Raw genomic sequence first — 20,273 nt, 5'->3', positions numbered from 1 at the left:
GGCCTTGTTATTATGGATTTGCAATGTTAGCATCGGAGGATGGTCAGATGCCCTTCCTGTGACCACCACGTACCTCCCGGGACGGAATTAGTGTACCCCAGCTGTCTGCATTGAGTGTAAGCTGTGAAATAGTGCAAATGTGTTCAAATGTTTGCGAGTCATGTAACTGAGGCGGAACATGGGGACCAGCCCAGTATTCACCTAGGAGGATGTGGAAAACCCTCTAAAAACCATATCCAAGCTGGCCAGCACACCAGCCCTCGTCATGAATCATCCGGTTGGATTCGATCTGGGGCTGGCGCACCTGCCTGATTCCACGAAGCAACGAATTAACATTCTCGGCTAATCTGGTGGGTCTATATCAAGAAATAGTGTTTAGGTATTTATATCTGCAATGAAAACTGGATTTTTGAGTGTGATATGCAATTATAAATAAGAAGACCTGCATTTTTCATAAAAATGACAGTTAAATATTTGCTAATTAGCATATATTTATATGAAATACGTGTTCAAACTGCCCAAAGGATACATTTGCAGTGGATGAGCACTACCTACAGATTATGGCTCGGAGGAACCCTGGCAGCAACACCACCATGTTGATTAATGCTTTTCGTGCAGCCACAAGGACATCGTATTACGATTCAAACTGTGCGCAGTAGGCTGCATGATGAGCAACTTCACTTCCGGCGTCCATTGCAAGGTCCATCTTTGCAGCCCTGACACAATGCAGCATGGTACAGATGGTCCCAACAACATGCCAAATGGACTGCTCAGGATGGGCGTCATGTTCTCTTTACCGACGAATGTCGCATATGCCTTCAACCAGACAATTGTCAGAGATGTGTCTGGAGGCAACCTGGTCAGGCTGAATGCCTTAGGCACACTGTCCAGTGAGTGGAGCAAGGTGGAGGTTCCCTGCTGTTTTGGGGTGACATTATGTGGGGCCGAAGTATGCCACTGGTGGTCATGGAAGGCGCCGTAACGACTGTATGATATGTGATTGCCATCCTCCAACCAATAGTGCAACCATATCGGAAGCATATTGGCGAGGCATTTGTCTTCATGGACTACAAATCGCACCCCCATTGTGCACATCTTGTGATAATGACATCACTCGACTAGAGTGTCTAGGATGTTCTCTAGACATGAACCCTATCGAACATGCCTGGGATAGATTGAAAAGGGCTGTTTAAGGACAATATGATTCACCAACCACTCTGAGGGATCTATGCCAAATCACCCCTGAGGAGTGGGACAATCTGGACCAACAGTGCCTTGATGAACTTGTGGATAGTAGCCATGATGAATACAGGTATGCATCAATGCAAGAGGACGTGCTACTGGGTATTAGAGCTACCGGTGTGTACAGCAATCTGGACCACCACCTCTGAAGGTCTCACTGTTTGGTGGTACAAAATGCAATGTGTGGTTTTCATGAGCAATGAAAAGGGCGGAAATGATGTTTATGTTGATTTCCATTCCAATTTTCTGTACAGGTTCCGGCGCTATCAGAACCGAGATGATGCAAAACTTTCTTTGATGTTTGTAGATCACTACTGGGAAATTTTGAGCTATTTTCATGGAAAGTGGATTCTTTAGCGTGCTATCTGTGAGACAGCAGCTAGCGGTCAATAATCTGTTGTGACCTCAGTGCAGAATTTTTTAAAGGATTCTGATAGGAAAAATAATCTAGAAACCTTATTTAGTTTTGTCTCAGTAATTAACTTTCCAACACAGGCAGATAAAGATAGTAGGACCCTAACTGGTAGTGTTTACTGTTTACCCAGCAACAAATGCTCTCCCTAATCATGATGCACAGTTAGTTAGGATAAATAACATAGTGCCTTAAAGTATGGCATACAACAAGCAGATTTAGTTCTTTTTGCAGATGACATTAGTACTGGAATCAGTCCAAGCACACCTACAGAAACAGAAGAAATAGTGAACAAAGTTCTTAAAAGTATCATTGACTGTTTTTCCCCCCAGTATGCAAACCAAATGGATTGCAAAAGTACGTCATGAGACGAATAAACTGTAATTCTGCAATTCCTCAATCTTAAAAAAGACACAACATATTCAGTTCTGCATATCTAGAGGTACTATACCAGTGATAAGAGTAACACATGGTGAGGAAATAATAAAAAGATAGAAACTTCAAACTTCTTAGGGCTCCATATTGATGAGAATTTACATAGAAAAAAAAAAACACATTTTGGAACTCCTAAAATGGCTTGGTTCAGCCACATATACATTTAGAATCATTGAAAATCTTGGGGAGAGATAAACCAGTAAGTTGACAAATTTTTCATATTTTCATTCAGTAATGTCATGTGGAATAATGTTGTAGGGTAACTTATCTTTAAGAAAGGAAGTATTAATTGCTCAAAAATGTGCTGTTAGAATATTATGTGGTGATCCCCCACATCATCTTTTAGACAACTGTGAAGGAGTTGAGCATTCTGACTACTGCTTCACAGTATATTTATTCTTTTGCAAAGTTTGTTGTAAGTAATCCACTACAATTCAAAAGGGATGATGATGTACATAATTACAATACCAGGAGGAAAAATAACATTCATTGCTCCACTCTAGCACAAAAAGGGGTGCACAATGCTGCAACAAAATGACAGACAGGAAAAGAAAATATGATAGCAAACTGAGAAAGTTCCTCCTTGACAACTCATTCTATTCTGTAAAAGAATTTCTCTTACTGTAAGTGTAAAAGGTGGTGGTTAGGAATTAACTAAGGAATTACTAACTCACATCTGTATATATCTTTTCTTTTTGGAAAAAAAGCCCTTAGAAATGTTCAGAATGTAACTGTATGTACAAATTAATGTGAATTTAAAATGGCTCATTCCACATCATTACTATTTGTCATGCAAAATGATACATGGAACACATAACTAACTAATAACCAGCTGGTGTTTGAACAGCTAACTTCTGGGAGCAATCATTAGCTCATTATCACCTATTATGAAACAAATATCAGCTGTAATGTAGGGAATCTCCAGAAGCTACAATCAAATGTAGAAGAAATGTTCTAGCTACTGTGATGTAGCAGGCACAGCAACAAGCTGGAAAAAGTGACACTAACATTAGATTTCAGGACCATGGATTCTTTCACCTAGCAAAAGAAAGGAAATGTTTAAGGGACATGAGACTTGTATAAATGAAATATAAAAGTGATCCTGGGCAGCGATGAAGAGGTAAAGCAGAATGAGAGAAAATCTGACAATGAATTATTAGCAAATGAGGGCACTGCATACAAAAACCTGAGAAGATGGTATTGGCAGGTAGAGCAGTTCTAAAGTCAAAGATAAGGGAATGGCAGTCAAAAATAGATACAGTAATGTAAATATATACACAATATTGTTTATGTTCTAGAGGATTAATTTATTCAGTTAACCAATTTTCAACTTACAGTTCCATCATCAGACCCTCACTGACTTTCATCGTCAAGTTACAGTAATTATAAACATCATTGCAAAAGATATGACTCTTATAGAGTGAGTCATTGAAATGAGTAAATGCTGTCTTTGACAGTGCAATGCTAACACAATTAAAAACACTAAAAGTTGAACAATAAATAAAGCAGACCAAGAAAACATTAACACTATACTTAAGAAACAGTGTCTATACAACAGTCTGATTTAATTAACAATTCCAGTAAAATAAAATTAGTACTTGACAAGAATACTAAAGAATAACTTGAAAAGATATTACATCAGGAAAGTGAAACAGAAAAGAATTTTAAAGATAGAACTGACAATTGTAAAACAGAATATACAGAGTACATAGGCAATCAGAATAACATACAATAAAGAAATACACGAGACTGGGTGAATAGGAAGGAACAAGCAGTGTGGGAAGCACTGGAAAATTGAGAAGATTAAATGAAGTTAAAAAGAGGGGAAGAATTGAGTTGTGGTTGATCATCTAGTATTAAATCAGGACTGTGGGTCAGATGTGTTTATTAATATGGCTTCTAGCAATAGTCTACATTCTGCACATTCTTAGTATGCACTTCACCTAATATTTTTGTGTTTAATTCATGACATTTTCAATAATACTTTTAGTACACTATAATGATCTTTCCTAGTATCTAACTTTTAGCAAATTATATATGTATGAGTAATTTTTTTTCCTCTTCTTTTAACAGAATGAATACTCAAAATATGATGGATTTGTTGTGCTGCATGGAACTGACACCTTGGCATACACTGCATCAGCTCTGTCATTCATATTTGAGCATCTGGGGAAGACAGTTGTCATTACTGGCTCACAGGTATGAAAAATACATTCTTATTGTGCAATAAGTAATTTATTTTTTGTTTAGTGTCTTCCTCCCTGTTTATTGTCTTTTTCTTCTTAACAAGAAAAGGAAACTCCAAGTATAAATATTCCACTTATGTACACATGAACAGGTATAGACAAGTCAGGACATGTAAAACTTTCAATTCTTTCTAGTTCGATAGCTCATCAAATTTATTGACCCATTTTGCCTTCATCCCTGGTTATAGAAAATTGTACTAGTTTAGTCTTTCATTTTTTTAACTATAAATTGTTCTTCTTCTTCAACAGTTGCATCATTTACTTATCAAATGAATGTTCAGAACTTTCAGTTCCTGTGTTTATGTTGAACAAAGAACACACTTTGCATTTTACATAATGTATTAACCTTGCAACGTGTATCTACTTGATAGCTCTGTACATTGAATGGTGTGGAAAATATGTCGCAGTACACCTTTGAGCTGATATTAATGTGATGCAACTGCATATTTTACTCAAGTTATGACTTGGACTTCGACTTGGATAATAAAAGGTCTCTGATGTAAAGCAGATTAACTCCATATAACAGTCACTGATTTATTCAAACCACACTTCGTAGGTGAACACTTAATTAAGGCTCAGGCGGCATGACCAGTGTGTGACTCTCTCTTGAGATCTACAGCTACATCTTTGTCCACAACTACAAACAATCTGCAAGCCTCCATATGGTGCACGGTGGAGGGTAACTTGTACCGCCACTAGTAATTTCTTTTTCTGTCCCACTCACAAATAGTGCAGGTGAAAATTTGCATTAATCTAACATTTAAATCAGCACTTGACCTATCCACTTTAGTGTTTAAGTCAGCAGTAGCCTTCGCCACCTCTTCCGTCTTGTATGCTAATAAAGACAGACAGTAAAAGTAATAATAAGTCAGCAATTAATCTTGTCGTGCTTCCAACTTTCACAGCTTGTAGACAATTCTGTTGGATAAACACAATAAACTTTTAATTGTAAAACCCACTTCTAATTACCCACAACACACACACATAACCACCACCATCAAAAGATAAATCAGTTTTGGTTAAATACAGCTCAAAACTGTTGATTCTATGCAAAGTAGTGTAATATTCCACTTATTAAGGGACTAATAACGAGTTAAATATTTAAAATAACAAACTCAGACGACAAACCTTTTTAACACATGTGCATCATGAAGTAGTAAATTTTAAAAATTTAACAAAAAAGGATACATATTTTAGTTATGGTCATAGATACCCATCTGACTTTCGATCATGTCTTCCACAACAATCTGGGTTGTCGTATGTGATGACGAGTATTATTAGAATGGACCCTCTCCAACTTCTGATGTCTGTAAAGCAACCAACTAACTGTCTGACTGATGAACTGATGAGTGCTGCTGCTGTATATAAGTACATGATGACAACCACTACTTTTTCTTACATTGGACATGATCAACATTAAAATTCCAAGCAATATTTGTGGAATTTTGGTAAAATATGTAGAAATTATGTTACTAAAAAATACAAGAAGTTTTTTGCAACCAAAATACATGTAGAAGTATCTTTATTAGATTGAAAATTAATAAAATATACTTTACAAGCAAAGACATAAAATTGATTTTAAATTACACACTAATTAGTGATTGCATTTATTTAGTGGCATTCAGACTGTTTGCTGTTCTCGAGTTTAACTAAACTGTATAGGTAGTTTTTGAAAGCATAGTTTAGAATCAAAGAAAATGTGAATTTATAAGGAGCAGCAAAATGAAAATGAGACAGATGGAAAAAAGTAAGTATACTGTTTGTTATTTCAAAAGTAATCACCATAACTGTAAGTATGTTTATCCTGCTGTGAGACAAGTCTGTCAATGCCTTCATGGAAAAATGTTTGCTGATGTTTGCAGAACCATGATTGTATGCAGGCACACACCTCTTTGTGTGAAGACATTCAACTATCTTCCTTCATGGACACCACATGGGGAGACAGCAGGACTGTGAGGACGGTGTGCAAGGGCTTCCCAGAAAAACTTCTGAGCTTACTCAAATTATGTGGGTGGGTCTACATGTTGCTGAGGTCATTTTGACTACACTTCAGATGTTTAGCTGGGAAGCCCTTACATATCCTTCACACACCCCCAATCTCTCTCCATGCAGTTTCTATGTCTTTGTGGCCCTGAATAAAGACGTTTGTAGCCATCAATTTACTTTGGACAAAGAGGTGCACACTCAGGCATAATCATGGTTCCATAGGCAACGGCAAACATGAAGGCACTGGCCATCTTGTTCCACAGTGGGGTAAATGTATTAACGGTTGTGATAATTACTTTTGAAATAATAAGTAGCTTATTTGCTTTTTTTTCAATCTCTCTTTTTTGTGTTTGACTTCCCCTTCTACAGTGCTGGGACTGCTGTTTGGCAGGTGGACTGGGCTGAAGGATTGTGTTGGGTGGGGTAAGCAGAGGGGGGAGGGGGGGGGAGAGGCAAGAAGCAGGTGGTGCCTTGAAGGGAGCCAGCATATAAATTGTACAGCAACGTGGGAAGGAGAAGCAGCAAGTGCACAGGATAAGGAATGCCGTAACACGCGGGCACCTGAACTGGTGAGTTCATGCAGTGCATGATGGTAACAGTTCATTCTGGAAACATCCCCCAGGCTGTGGCTAAGCCATGTCTCTGCCATATATCCTTTCTTCCAAGAGTGCTAGTTCTCCAAGGTTTGCAGGAGAGCTTCTGTGAACTTTGGAAAGTAGGAGACGAGGTACTGGTAGAAGTAAAGCTGTGAGGACAGGGCGGAAGTCTCGGTCCAGCACACAGTTTTAATCTACCAGGAAGTTTCATTACAAAGGAGTTAATAGGGAGGGTAACAACAGGGAGGGGTTAATTGGAAGGGGGTGACAAGACAGAAGAAAGATAAGCTGTGTTGGGTAGAGGGTGTGGATGGTGTGGGTGCAGTGGGTTAGTGGATATTGAGGCCAGGAGGTTTATGAGAGAGTAGGGTGTGTTTTAAGGATAGCTCCCACCTGTGTAGTTCAGAAAAGTTTGTGTGGGGAAAGGATCCATATAACACAAGCAGGGAAGCAGCCACTGAACTCGAGCATGTTATGCTCTGAGCACATTCTGTTACCAAGTAGTCAGCTGTAGCCTTGGCCACAGTTTGTTAGTGACCATTCATTCAGATGACAGCAGTTGGTAGTCATGCCCACTTAAGGTGCTGTGCAGAAATTGCTACAGAGCTGGTATATGACATGTCTGCTTTCAAAGGTGGCCCTGCCTCTGACGGGATACTATAAGCTTTCCATAGGACTATAGTAGGATGTGCTGGCTGGACAAATTGGGCAGGTCTTGCACTGGGTCTTCCACAGTGGCATGTCTCCTGCAACAAAGGGTTGAGATTGGATGTGCCATGTGAAATCACTGGCCCCAATGCCCAACTCTCATTGCATTCCTATCCCATGCACCTGCTGCCTCTCCCTACTGAACCTGTTTCCTGCCTGCCTCTTTCTCCCTCCACACACTTCACCCAACACAACCTTTCACACCATTCTACCTGCCAAACTGCAGTTCCAACAATGTATGTTCAGCCAGCACAATGTAGTTCCACAGGGGGTGGGGGGATGGGGGGAGAGTGAGTGAGTGAGTGAGTGAGTGAGTGAGAGTTGTAGTGGTGGTGGTGGTAGATGGTGGTGGTAGGTGGTGGTGGTAGGTGGTAGTTGTAGTTAGTTTTGTTAGGGGGTGGAGGAGCAGGTGCCTGTTCATTAAAGGATTTGTTTGAAAGCTTGCAAAGTTTTCATTCTTTTTTGTGTGCCTATTGATTACTCAATGTTTCTTCTATTTTGTGAGTGGGATCCTTTACTCCTAATTTATTTATATAGTAAAATGCCTTAGATAGGTTAGAGAAAAAACACCAACTGGTGATATTTTATTATTTAATGTTTTTAACATTTGGTTAGTGAATGTGTAACTGGTATTCTCTGCTGAGTAACTCTTCTGAAATCCAAACTTTGATCCACTAAGTTTATTATTGTTCCTCAGATAGGATACTATTCTAGAGTATATCACCTCAAAAATTTTGGAAAATGATGTCAGTAGTGAGTACGTTTGTAGTTACTGACATCTCTTCTTTTACATTTTTTTTACAGAGGAATTACAATCTCTCTTGAAAAATGCCCAGGTCAATGATGTGTTACATATTTCAGTGTGATAAAACTTGTTATATGGAAACAATTTTTTGGTACTCTGTTGAAAACACCATCAAATCCAGATGAGCTTTTGTTTTTGAAAGAATATATAATTTCTGATGGAGAATCGGGTGAGACATCCATATTATTGAATTTTATGTGAATTGCTTTTTTGAAATGCTGTTTTGGTTTTTCCCTGGAGCTTTTTGTCCCTCTGTTTTCTGCAACAGTTAATAAATTAGTATTAAATGTACTTTCTACCTGTATCTGGTCATTTATAGTCTATTCCTACTCCATACTGTATCCTGTGTGTTTTGACAGTGTTATTGGTAGAGGGTGCCTGGATGCCCTTCTTGTTGCCAGCCCTGGTCTTCCCCCCCCCCCCCCCCTCCCCTCCCCACCAGATGGAGTTTGTGTGCCCCAGCTGCCCAGCTGTCTGCATTTTGTGTTATCCCATCTAAAAGTGTGAGGATATTTTGAAATATTTGCAAATAATATAACTGACCGAGGCAGGACATGGGTACCAGACTGGTGTTCATATGGTTGGATGTGGGGGGGGAACTAACTAAAAACCATATCCAGGCTGTCCAACACACTACCTGTTATCATTAATCTGCAAAGCAGATTCGACTTTGGGCCAGCACCTCCTTGAACTCCTGAACTTTGGAAGTGGCACGCTAACATGGGCAGCTGTCTTGGTGGGTTTTTGATCATTTAGAGTCCTTCCATTTCAATCAATAGTGATGTTGTTCTGTCTCTCATTTCATTAAATTCAATATAGATGTAAGTCCAAATTCAGGGATAGAAAAGTTCCATTAGATACATGCAAGTAGCAGTGTTCTTTGGAAGCTGCCTGACAAGTAGTATCATATTGTAAATAGGTCACTGTTTATACAGTTGTGGGTAAATATTTTCTTTGAGAAATTCCATCATAATTGAGTAAATCTTAAGCTACCAATATCAGATATGCAGTAGCTACTTAGAATAGCTGAGGAGACATCAATGTTTTTTCATAGTATCAGCTTTCTTTCCAATTTACTTTATTACCAGAAATAAACATAAAAGCAGACAAAAATTCATTTGAAACCTTTCTGAGAGACAGTCTTCATTCAGTCAGAACTAACTATGTAAGCATAGACCAGATGGGGCCTGAATTCAAAGAAATATTGACAACAATTGAGAGATTTATACCAGATAAATTAATAAGAGATAGAACTCACCTCCCATGGGACATAAAGCAGGTTAGAACACTGTAGCAGAAGCAATGAGAAAAACCTGCCAAATTTAAAAGAATGCAAAAATCCCCAATATTGTCACAGTTTCACAGAAGCTCGAAATTTAATGTGGACTTCTATGTGAGATGACTTTAATACTTTGAAGAGCCAAACAAACTGCTATAGGCATGTGTGTTCAAATACAGAGATCCGTAAACAGGCAGAATAAGGCACTGCAGTCGGCAGTGCCTATATAAGACAACAAGAGTGTGGCACAGTTGTTAGATCAGTTACTACTGCTACAACGGCAGGTTATCAGGATTTAAATGAGTTTGAACGTAGTGTTATAGTCAGTGCATGAGTGATGGGACACAGCATCTCTGAGGTTGATGAAGTGGGGATTTACCTGTATACCATTTCACAAGTATACCATGAATAATCAGGAATCTGGTGAAACATCAAATCTCTGACATCACTGTGGCCGGAAAAAGATCCTGCAAGAACGGGACCAACAACTACTGAAAAGTGTCATTCAGTGTGACAGAAGTGCAAACCTTCCACAAATTGCTGCAGATTTCAGTTCTGGGCCATCAGCAAGTGTCAGCATTCAAACCATTCAATAAAACGTCATCAATATCAGCTTTCGGAGCCGAAGGCCCACTCATGTTCCGTTGATGACTCCATGACACAAAGCTTTATGCCTTACCTGGGCCTGTCATCACTGACATTGGACTGATGATGACTGAAAAAATGTCGCCTAATCGAATGAGTCTCATTTCAAATTGTATCATGTAGATGGACGTGTTCGGGTATGGAGACACCCACATGAATCCATGGAGCCTGTATGTTAGTAGGGGACTGTTGCAGCTGTCGGACCTCTGTAATTGTGTGGGGAGTGTGCAGTTTGAGTGATATGGGACCCCTGATATTTCTAGATATGACTCCAACAGGTGACACGTATCTAAGCATCAATCTGATCGCCTGCATCCATTCATGTACATTGTGCATTCCAACAGACTTGGGCAATTCCAGCAGGACAGTGTGACACCCCACAGGTCCAGAATTGCTACAGAGTGGCTCCAGGAACAGAGTGGCTCCACTTCCAGTGGCCACCAACCTCCCTAGACATGAACATTATTGAGCATATCTGGGATGCCTTGCAACTTCCTGCCCAGAAGAGATCTCCACCCCCTCGTACTCTTATGGATTTATGGACAGCCCTGCAGGACTCATGGTGTCAGTTCCCTCCAGCACTACTTCAGACATTTGTCGAGTCCATGACACATCATGTTGCAGCACTTCTGTGTGCTTACGGGGATGCTACACAAAGTTAGGCAGGTGTACCAGTTTCATTGGCTCTTCAGTGTAGTCCCCACAGTGAAGTTCTGTCTCAAAATCTAGCAGAAAATCCAGAGGGATTCGGGTCATATAAAAAATGCAACAGTGGCAAGACACAGTGAATACCTTCACTGCATGACAGCAATGCTAATGTTACCATGGACAATGCTACTGAAGTGGAATTACTAAATATGTTCATCTGAAATTCCTTTTCCAAAGAAGAGAGAGTAAATATTCCAGAATTCAAATCAAGAACAGCTGCCAGCAAGAGTAAGTTGGAAATAGATATCCTCAGTGTAGTGAAGCAACTTAAATTACGTAATACAGGAAAGTCTTCTGGTCTAGATTGTATACCAGTTAGGTGCCTTTCAGGGTATACTGATATAATAACTCCATATCTAGCAATCATATACATCACTTGCTCAACAGAATATCAGTGCATGAAGACTGGAAAGTTGGAAAGGTCACATCAATAGTCGAGAAAGAAAATAGGACCATTCTGCTGAATTATACACACATGTCACCGACATCAATTTGCTGCATTGTTTTGTAACGTATATTGCATTTGAACATTATGAATTACCCCAAAGAAAATGATCTGTTGATATATAGTCAGCACAAATTCAGAAAATATCATTCTTGTGAAACACAAGTAGCTCTTTGTTCTCATGAATTAATGAGAAACTATCAGCGGAGATCTCAAATTAATTCCATACTTCTACATTTCCAATAGGCTTTTGATAACATTCCTCACACAGGCTTCTAAGAACTTTGCATCCATATGAACTATCATTGCGTACGACATATAATCTCGGTTGTATGACTGGATTCATGCATTCCCATCAGAAAGGTCACTATTTGTAGTAACTGACAGAAAGTCATCAAGTAAACCAGGAGAGATGTGTGGCGCCTCCCGTGGAAGTGTCATAGGCTCTCTGCTGTTTCTAATCTACATAAATGATTTAGTAGACAATCTGAGCAGCCCTCTGATATTGTTTGCCACTGATGCTGTCATTTACCATGTAGGAAAGTTTTCAGAAGCTCGAAACAAATCATTATATGATTTAGACAAGATATATTTATGACACAGAAAGTGGCAATTGATCTTAATTAATGAAAAGTGTCAGGTCATCCTCATGAGTATCGAAAGGCTTCTGTTAAATTTCAGATACATTATAAATCACACAAATCTAAAGGCTGCCAATTCAACTGATTACCTAGGGATGACAATTACAAACAACTTAAATTGGAAACATAACATAGATAATGTTGTGGGGAAGGCAAACCAAAGACTGTGTTTTATTGGCAAAACAGTTAGAGGATGCAACGTATCCACTAAAGAGTCTGCCTGCACTAGCTTCGTCTGTCCTCTTCGGGGAGTATTGCTGTTCTATATGGGATCCTTACCATATAGTAGAGATGGAGGATGTCAACATAAATTTAAGGAAGGATATCTTGTTTTTTATTACTGTGAAATAGGAGAGTGTGTGTCATGGATATGATAAGGGTAGTAATAGTTAAAGCAAAGGCATTATTTGTTATGATGAGGTCTTTTCATGGAATTTCAATCACCAGCTTTCTCCTCTGAATGTGAAAATATTTTTTGAAGCCCACCTACATACAGAAAATGATCATCACAATTAAATAAGAGATATCAGAGCTTGTACAGAAAGATTTAAATGTTTCTTTCTCCCATGCACTGTTCAAGAGTGGGATGGTAGAGACATAGTGTCAAAATGCTTTGATGAACACACCGCAAGGCACTTAAGTGTCAATTGCAGGGTAGTCACATAGATGTGGATGTAAATTAAATTTATCTGGGATAAGAATGAATAGCATTTAGCAGTATAGTGATAGTTTGTTAGAGCAGTATACAGATTAAGATTCTATGATCTGCTTCTCTTTTGTTAATGTATGAATTGAATCATGCCTGCACCTCTACAATTTTTGGACAGTTTTTATTTCTGTATGTGGTCAGTGGTATTATTTATATGGTAATGCCCTGCAGTTAGCATATTTATGGAATGAGAATGGCCGGCCGGAGTGGCCGAGCAGTTCTAGGCGCTACAGTCTGGAACCGTGCGACCGCTCCGGTTGCAGGTTCAAATCCTGCCTCGGGCATAGATGTGTGTGATGTCCTTAGGTTAGTTAGGTTTAAGTGGTTCTAAGTTCTAGGGGACTGATGACCTCAGATGTTTAAGTCCCATAGTGCTCAGAGCCATTTGTACCACTTTTTTGGAATGAGAATACCATAGATTTCTTATTAAAACCATAATTTGCCAATATCTTCAGAACTGGAAGATGTCAGAAAAGGCCACAAATTAGAATACATTGGAATAAAATAGCACTAAGAAAAGTAACTATGCAAAAGCTGGTTAGAGTACATAACAGGATACAAATATGTGGTGTCATTAACTAATTTCAGTGTTAACATCCTTGAGGAAATGTCAACTGTGTAATAAAGTAGAATTAAAATTTTATTGCTATAATTATTAGTTGTAATATCTTTTTTAAATTACCATGTAATATCCCCTTTTAATTGTTATATTACATTGTATTTCCATTTCACAATACTGCACTGTCACCTGGTGGCATCTTTGATAACCTGTGAGCCCATGTACATAGTGCCAGTCAGTCTGTTTGCTGCATTGATCTTGTTAACTTTGACAAATACTCTGTCTGGGCGGGATGACTTTTCTTATGTGACATTCAGTTTGCAGCAACAAAGTTTGCTCAGTATGTTTCACATCCACATACAGTAAATATGATTGTATGGTATGTTTTTACTGGTATTTTATTGCATATAGCTTCTTGCCATTGATTTTGGACCACATTTGTATAATTTTATTCTATTTTGTTCCACAGTTGACATTTCCATAAGGATGTTAACACTGAAATGGCTTAGCATCTTACCCATTCTCCTAATGTAAATGCCACTTGTTTCTGTCCTGGTATGTACTCCCAACAACTTTTGCATAACTGCTGTTGTCAATGAAACTTTCTGGTATTTTAAAGCCGTGTGCCAGACCGAGACGCAAACTCAGGACGTTTGCATTTAGTGGGCAAGAGCTCTACCATTTGAGCTACCCAATCATGACTCACAACCTGTCATCACAGTTCTAATTCCAGCAGTAACTCATCTCATACCTCGCAAACTTCACAGGTAAAAGACTGGTATGAGACGAGCTACTGGCGGAATTAGAGCTGAGAGGGCAGATCATGAGTTGTGCTTGGGTAGCTCAGATGGAAGAGCACTCGTCCGCAAAAGGCCCTGAGTTGGAGTCTCGGTCTGGCACACAATTTTAATCTGCCAGGAAGTTCATACCAGTGCACATTCCTCTGCAGAGTGAAAATATCATTCTGCTCTTGTTAATGCTATTGTATTCTGAAGTATTCTAATGTGCGACATTTTATAACAACTTGCAGATCTGAAGATGATTCTTTAAGAGGTTGAAACTAGTAAGCACTGTTTTCTACAGTGTGATGTTGGCAAATAAAGGTTTTAATAAAAAACCTGCTGTATTCAAGTTTGCAGATTGCCCTCTCCATTATGACTGTCAGGTATTTACAGTTAGCTGAACAACTTCAAAACAAAAGCTAAATCAGACAGCTGTCTGTAAAAAGCAAAAATACACTTGTGAAGGACTATTTCCAGCTCAGGATGGGAGTGCTTACCCTTTAAACATACCAAAGATGTTAATACAAATGTGACTATTGCAGATAATTGCTTTGATTTGTTTTAAATGTTGTGAAATGTCATCCAAAAAGCAAAGTGGTTCAAGAATGTCCCAAAATATTTTCCTACTTGATGTTCCCAGTTTAAGGATATGAAAATTTTCTCTAAGATTACTAAGAATAGTTTTGTTGAAATACAATCTCTTTGGCTGGCTGCTCCTTCAACTCTGAATTTTTCCCTGTGCTGATGAATTCTAATGCAAGCTGTAGCTTGGCGTGGTTTTTTTTTTTTTTTTTTTTTTGAGCTATGCTGTTATTATAAATTAAATGTACCTTTTATACTACCTGCATTGTTAAGAAAATATTCTCCAACTGCCCTTTAAAATGCAATACTGTGATGTGTAAGTGGCAACATTAATTGATTTACTTTCTTCTTCATTCCTGCAGATTCCACTATTTGAGACAAGAGGTGATGGAAGAGAGAATTTTCTGGGTGCACTTATCTTGGCAGGCAACTACAGCATTCCAGAGGTAACTGTTTACTTTGGGCACAAGCTCTTCAGGGGAAACAGAACAACAAAAGTGAGCTCTGCGAGTTACAGTGCCTTTGATTCTCTCAATTTCCCACCTCTGGCTACTGTTGGCATTGATATTGAAGGTATGTGTTCACTTAGATTTGAAAAAATATTCAATTTTTTCTGGCATGTGTTGTTCTTCGCTGAGAGAGTTTGAATACAACTTTTCCATGTATTATCTACAGTGGATTTCAGATCTGTATTTCGACCAACATCCATTGAACCATTTGCTGTTCATACAGCACTGAACCGGAATGTTGGCCTTCTGCGGATATTTCCTAGTATAACAACAGAAACAGTGAGTTGATTTCATTCTGATGAGTGCAATATCATTTTGTTATAATTCGTAAACTCTAGATTTGTATTATGTATTGTAAGATGTTGAGACATCTGTAGAATATTAGACTACCAGATATTAGCTATCAGAATTTTTTGTGACTGTCTTTGGAATAGGAGAATTTACATACTGGACTGGTATATAGACAGCTATTCCTATACCTTTCTTTTCTTGGGATTTAAGGTTTCACTTCGCACTTGAGCATCACCTTGTTCCTTATTCTACACTTTCTGCTATCTGCTGATGAAGGAATTTCTAAATATTCTGAAGCATAGGGAGTCAATTGTAATTTATAATTTGTCACCTCTGCTCCTTGTATTAACCATTTCAGGAAATTGCAGACAGACACTTCTGTCATGAGTAAAATGAGGTATTTAAACTGCAGTACAGGAAGTTGCTTTAAATTAAGATAAATATGGTGTTAGGTCACATTTGGTGCCAAGAGAATGAGATGCAATATAGGCTGGTGTATGATAGTATTTTAACTTTAAATTGCATATCACCTAAGTCCAGGTTGAAAAGCTAACTTTTGGCACCCTTCTATTCTGACTTGAGAGCCTCACACTTTTCTCTGTAACATGTTATTTATTCATATACTTTGTTTTTCACTGCTTCATTAATTCTTCATTTATGAATTTCTGATCAGCATTCTGTAAAATATGTGCTAACTCATTCCATGACCAAGAAGCTTTGGCTTTCATAGTCTCAAGGGACCTGATAAATAAATAAATACAGCTTGTACTTCATTTTTTAAGTTCAGGTTGGCCAAATTATAGCCAGAATCAGTTGCCATTTGTAGTGGATTTTTACACAACAGTTACTTGAAACTTGTAATACACTGATTCAATGCTATATATACAATGACTTGTCCATGGAATTGATTTTGTCAGTATTCTGGATGGAGCTTCATTGAAGGATATACTCTCATTACTAAAATATAGTGTTTACTTAGCTGATTGTCTTGAAATTGGCTTCGCTGTGCATTTTAACTCTTCAAATATCAGAACAACAAAATTTAATATTCATTTGCTTCCTTGAGCTATCAATTCCATCTACAGTGTCTGCTTTCCATCACATCACAAGTTCAACTTTTCTCCATTACTACCCAACATCCCACCAAGTGTATGCAAAGAAGAAATATGGAGATAAAATGTAAAGCAAAAAGGTTTACATAGTTGTATGGTGACTCTTGACCACCAAACATCACCTTTTGACACCAAAACATACTATGTGACTATGTTCTTTCATTTCAGTCTATGTTATTCCTTGCTACTGTTTGCATGTATTCTTCATGTGTAATATTCAACTAATGAATAACATTCATACATTCAACAATTTCTTTAGTTTGTTTATCCAACCATGATGACAGTGACTGAATTAACCACATTCGGGACCCCTCCTCCCTGTTTCTTTGCATTATATCAATGATTGTGTATCCCATGGTGTGTGTCCACTATAAACAGGGTAGTTTCTGCCATCCAGTGATCTGCATTCCATCCTCCCCATACCTGCTTCAGACTTCAGTTGTAAAGCCCAAGCTCCAACATCAGTGCGAGAGACACATAGTGGATTTAACCTATCCCAGACCTCACTGGTGGAAACAGTGTATGCTGTCTGCTTTGTTTGCTCGAGGTCACACTAACAATAGTGCATCACATACTGCCCATTATCATGGTTTTGTGTCTATGAAAACATGCTAGTACTGTGCATTGTGTGAATGTGCAACATGCATCACCACCAATGTTTCATGGTCAGCATATATTGGATTGCTGCAAACCAGATTCTTGGTTCACATGCATGCCTGCTGCCACTCTTTTCAGTTAACCATGGTAGTCTCTTCTGTGCCAGCTGACCACAAGCCTATCACGTTAGTCTCTTGCATGCCAGCTGACCACAAGCCTACCACATCATGCACCTCGTGTGGCCTTTGTCTTCCCACATCCAGTGGGACCTCGGTTGACACATCGCTCTGACCTTTTACCCCACACAGTGTGTTCTATTGAAATTTTACTTCTGCCATTATACGGTCCTCCCTGATGCACCAGCTCATCCTACACTTCTACACTTGAACAGCATGTTGAAATGGACAGATTTCTGAAACTGGTACTCCTGCAGAAAGACAGCCCCAAAACATGGTTTGCATTGGTAGACAACTTTCTAGACACCCATGGCATCATTGATTATGACACATACTTTTTCTGCTTAGTCACACCAACCTCAACAGTGATTTGGTGTTTTGCTCTCCCACCCAGCCTAAATACGCCACTGCTAAAGCTATTATTATCAAACACCTTTCACATTGATGGCTCAGCTCACCTCCTCCTTGGTCAAGTGTACATTCATGCACTCTGCTTCTACAACTTTCTGTGCTCACAATGTCGAGTTCTGAAGATTAATTAATGATGCATCACATAAACTGTCATGTGCTCATTGCATGTTCTGTCACCTAACCATCACACAGCTGATGTGTTCAAACATCATGCCTGCAGCAGTTGCTGTGCCCTCTATGGCAGCTCAGCAACATTAACCACTGCAGCACACTACATGTAGTGACATTACACCCGCCCCTCCCCCCCCCCCCTCCCCCCCAGTGTCTTGTCGCAGTGCATTCATCCCTCCCCCATGACTCATTAGCAGTTTTTTCTCTCGTATGCATGATGCTAAATAGCCATGATTACAAAATGGTATTGTATTGTATGTTAACCGGGGGCCTAGAAATGACAGTGAGGCTCTGTCCCTACTGTCCCCGCTGCAGCTGCAGTGGTCCACAACCCCACAATGATTACCGCAGTCCACTTCACCCCTCTGCCACCCCACACCAAACCCCTCTTTCAGGGTTATTGTATGGTTCGGCCCCCGGTGGACCCCACTAGCGTACGTCTGGCACCAGACAAATGTAACCCCTATGTTTGCATGGTAGAGTAATGGTGGTGTATGTGTACGAGGGACATGAAAGGGAAGCAGTAGTTGGGAAGGGAGTGACACAGGGTTGTAGCCTCTCCCCAATGCTATTCAATCTGTATATTGAGCAAGCAGTAAAGGAAACGAAAGAAAAATCCAGAGTAGGTATTAAAATCCATGGAGAAGAAATAAAAACTTTGAGGTTCACCAATGACATTGTAATTCTGTGAGAGACAGCAAAGGACTTGGAAGAGCAGTTGAACGGAATGGACAGTGTCTTGAAAGGAGGATATAAGATGAACATCAACAAAAGCAAAACAAGGATAATGGAATGTAGTCAAATTAAGTTGGGTGATGCTGAGGGGAATTAGATTAGGAAATGAGACACTTAAAGTAGTAAAGCAGTTTTGCTATTTGGGAAGCAAAATAACTGGTGATGGTCGAAGTAGAGAGGATATAAAATGTAGACTGGCAATGGCAAGGAAAGCGTTTCTGAAGAAGAGAAAATTGTTAATATCGAGTATAGATTTAAGTGTCAGGAAGTCGTTTCTGAAAGTATTTGTATGGAGTTTAGCCATGTATAGAAGTGAAACATGGACGATAAATAGTTTGGACAAGAAGAGAATAGAAGCTTTCGAAATGTGGTGCTACAGAAGAATGCTGAAGATTGGGTGGGTAGATCACATACCTAATGAGGAGGTATTGGATAGAAGTGGGGAGAAGAGGAGTTTGTGGCACTACTTGACAAGAAGAAGGGACCGGTTGGTAGGACATGTTCTGAGGCATCAAGGGATCACAAATTTAGCATTGGAGGGCAGTGTGGACGGTAAAAATCGTAGAGGGAGACCAAGAGATGAATACACTAAACAGATTCAGAAGGATGTAGGTTGCAGTAAGTACTGGGAGATGAAGAAGCTTGCACAGGATAGAGTAGCATGGAGAGCTGCATCAAACCAGTCTCAGGACTGAAGACTACAACAACAACATGCGTACGTGGAGAACTTGTTTGCACAGCATTTGTCAACATAGTGTAGCTGAGGCGGAATAAGGGGAACCAGCCCACGTTTGCCGAGACAGATGGTGAACTGCCTAAAAACCATCCACAGACTGGCCGGCTCACCGGACCTCGACACAAGTCCGCTGGGCAGATTCATGCCAGGGACCAGGCGCTCCTTTCCAGTCTGGAAAGCTGTGTGTTAGATTGCATGGCTAACCGGGCGGGCTTACAAAATGGTACTTGCCACAAGATTAACATTACAGACTGCCCCCTTGCACCATAATGCCCACTGTCTCACTCCAAGGAACTTATGTCACACAGATGTGAGCATTCAAGAACTTCTTAATGCCAGTATCACCCATCAATCAGACAGGAGCTGGTCATCTCCCATCCACCTCATTCTCAAAAAAGATGGTTGGCACTGATTGTGCGGAGACCATAGAGCTTTGAACGGTCACACTATAATGGACAGTTATATGAGTCCCAATGAGTCCTAACATTCAGAGCTTCGCACAGCTTCTCAAAGGTACATTTGTGTTTAGTGTACTTGGTTTTTGTAAAGCAAAGCAAATTCCAATGTTCAAAGATGACATTTCTAAAACAGCACTCATAACCCTATTAGGCCTCATTGAGTACTGCTTTATGCTGTATGGCCTCAAAAATGCAGCCCTGACATAGCAGTGATTTATTGACTCTTTACTATTCAACCTCCCATTTTCTTATGCTTATGTCAATGACATTCTGATTTTTCTGCCCTCTGGTGAGTAA

At 39.4% G+C, this 20,273-nt stretch overlaps 1 protein-coding gene across 1 annotated transcript in view; it reads left to right on the top strand.

Annotated features, from left to right (window-relative positions):
- Window positions 1–20,273, top strand: part of LOC124794937 (L-asparaginase-like) — a 328,563-nt gene that overhangs the window by 226,463 nt on the left and 81,827 nt on the right. Inside the window, exons 4-6 of the mRNA XM_047258651.1 lie at window positions 4,163–4,288; window positions 15,143–15,353; window positions 15,456–15,568. Coding sequence (XP_047114607.1) covers window positions 4,163–4,288; window positions 15,143–15,353; window positions 15,456–15,568 — 450 coding nt within the window. The remainder of the gene's footprint in view (window positions 1–4,162; window positions 4,289–15,142; window positions 15,354–15,455; window positions 15,569–20,273) is intronic.

The sequence above is a fragment of the Schistocerca piceifrons genome, chromosome 4, assembly GCF_021461385.2.
Source record: "Schistocerca piceifrons isolate TAMUIC-IGC-003096 chromosome 4, iqSchPice1.1, whole genome shotgun sequence".
Lineage (NCBI taxonomy): Eukaryota > Metazoa > Arthropoda > Insecta > Orthoptera > Acrididae > Schistocerca > Schistocerca piceifrons.
Note: the sequence above shows the minus strand (reverse complement) of the source record. Positions and strands in the feature narration are given on the sequence as shown.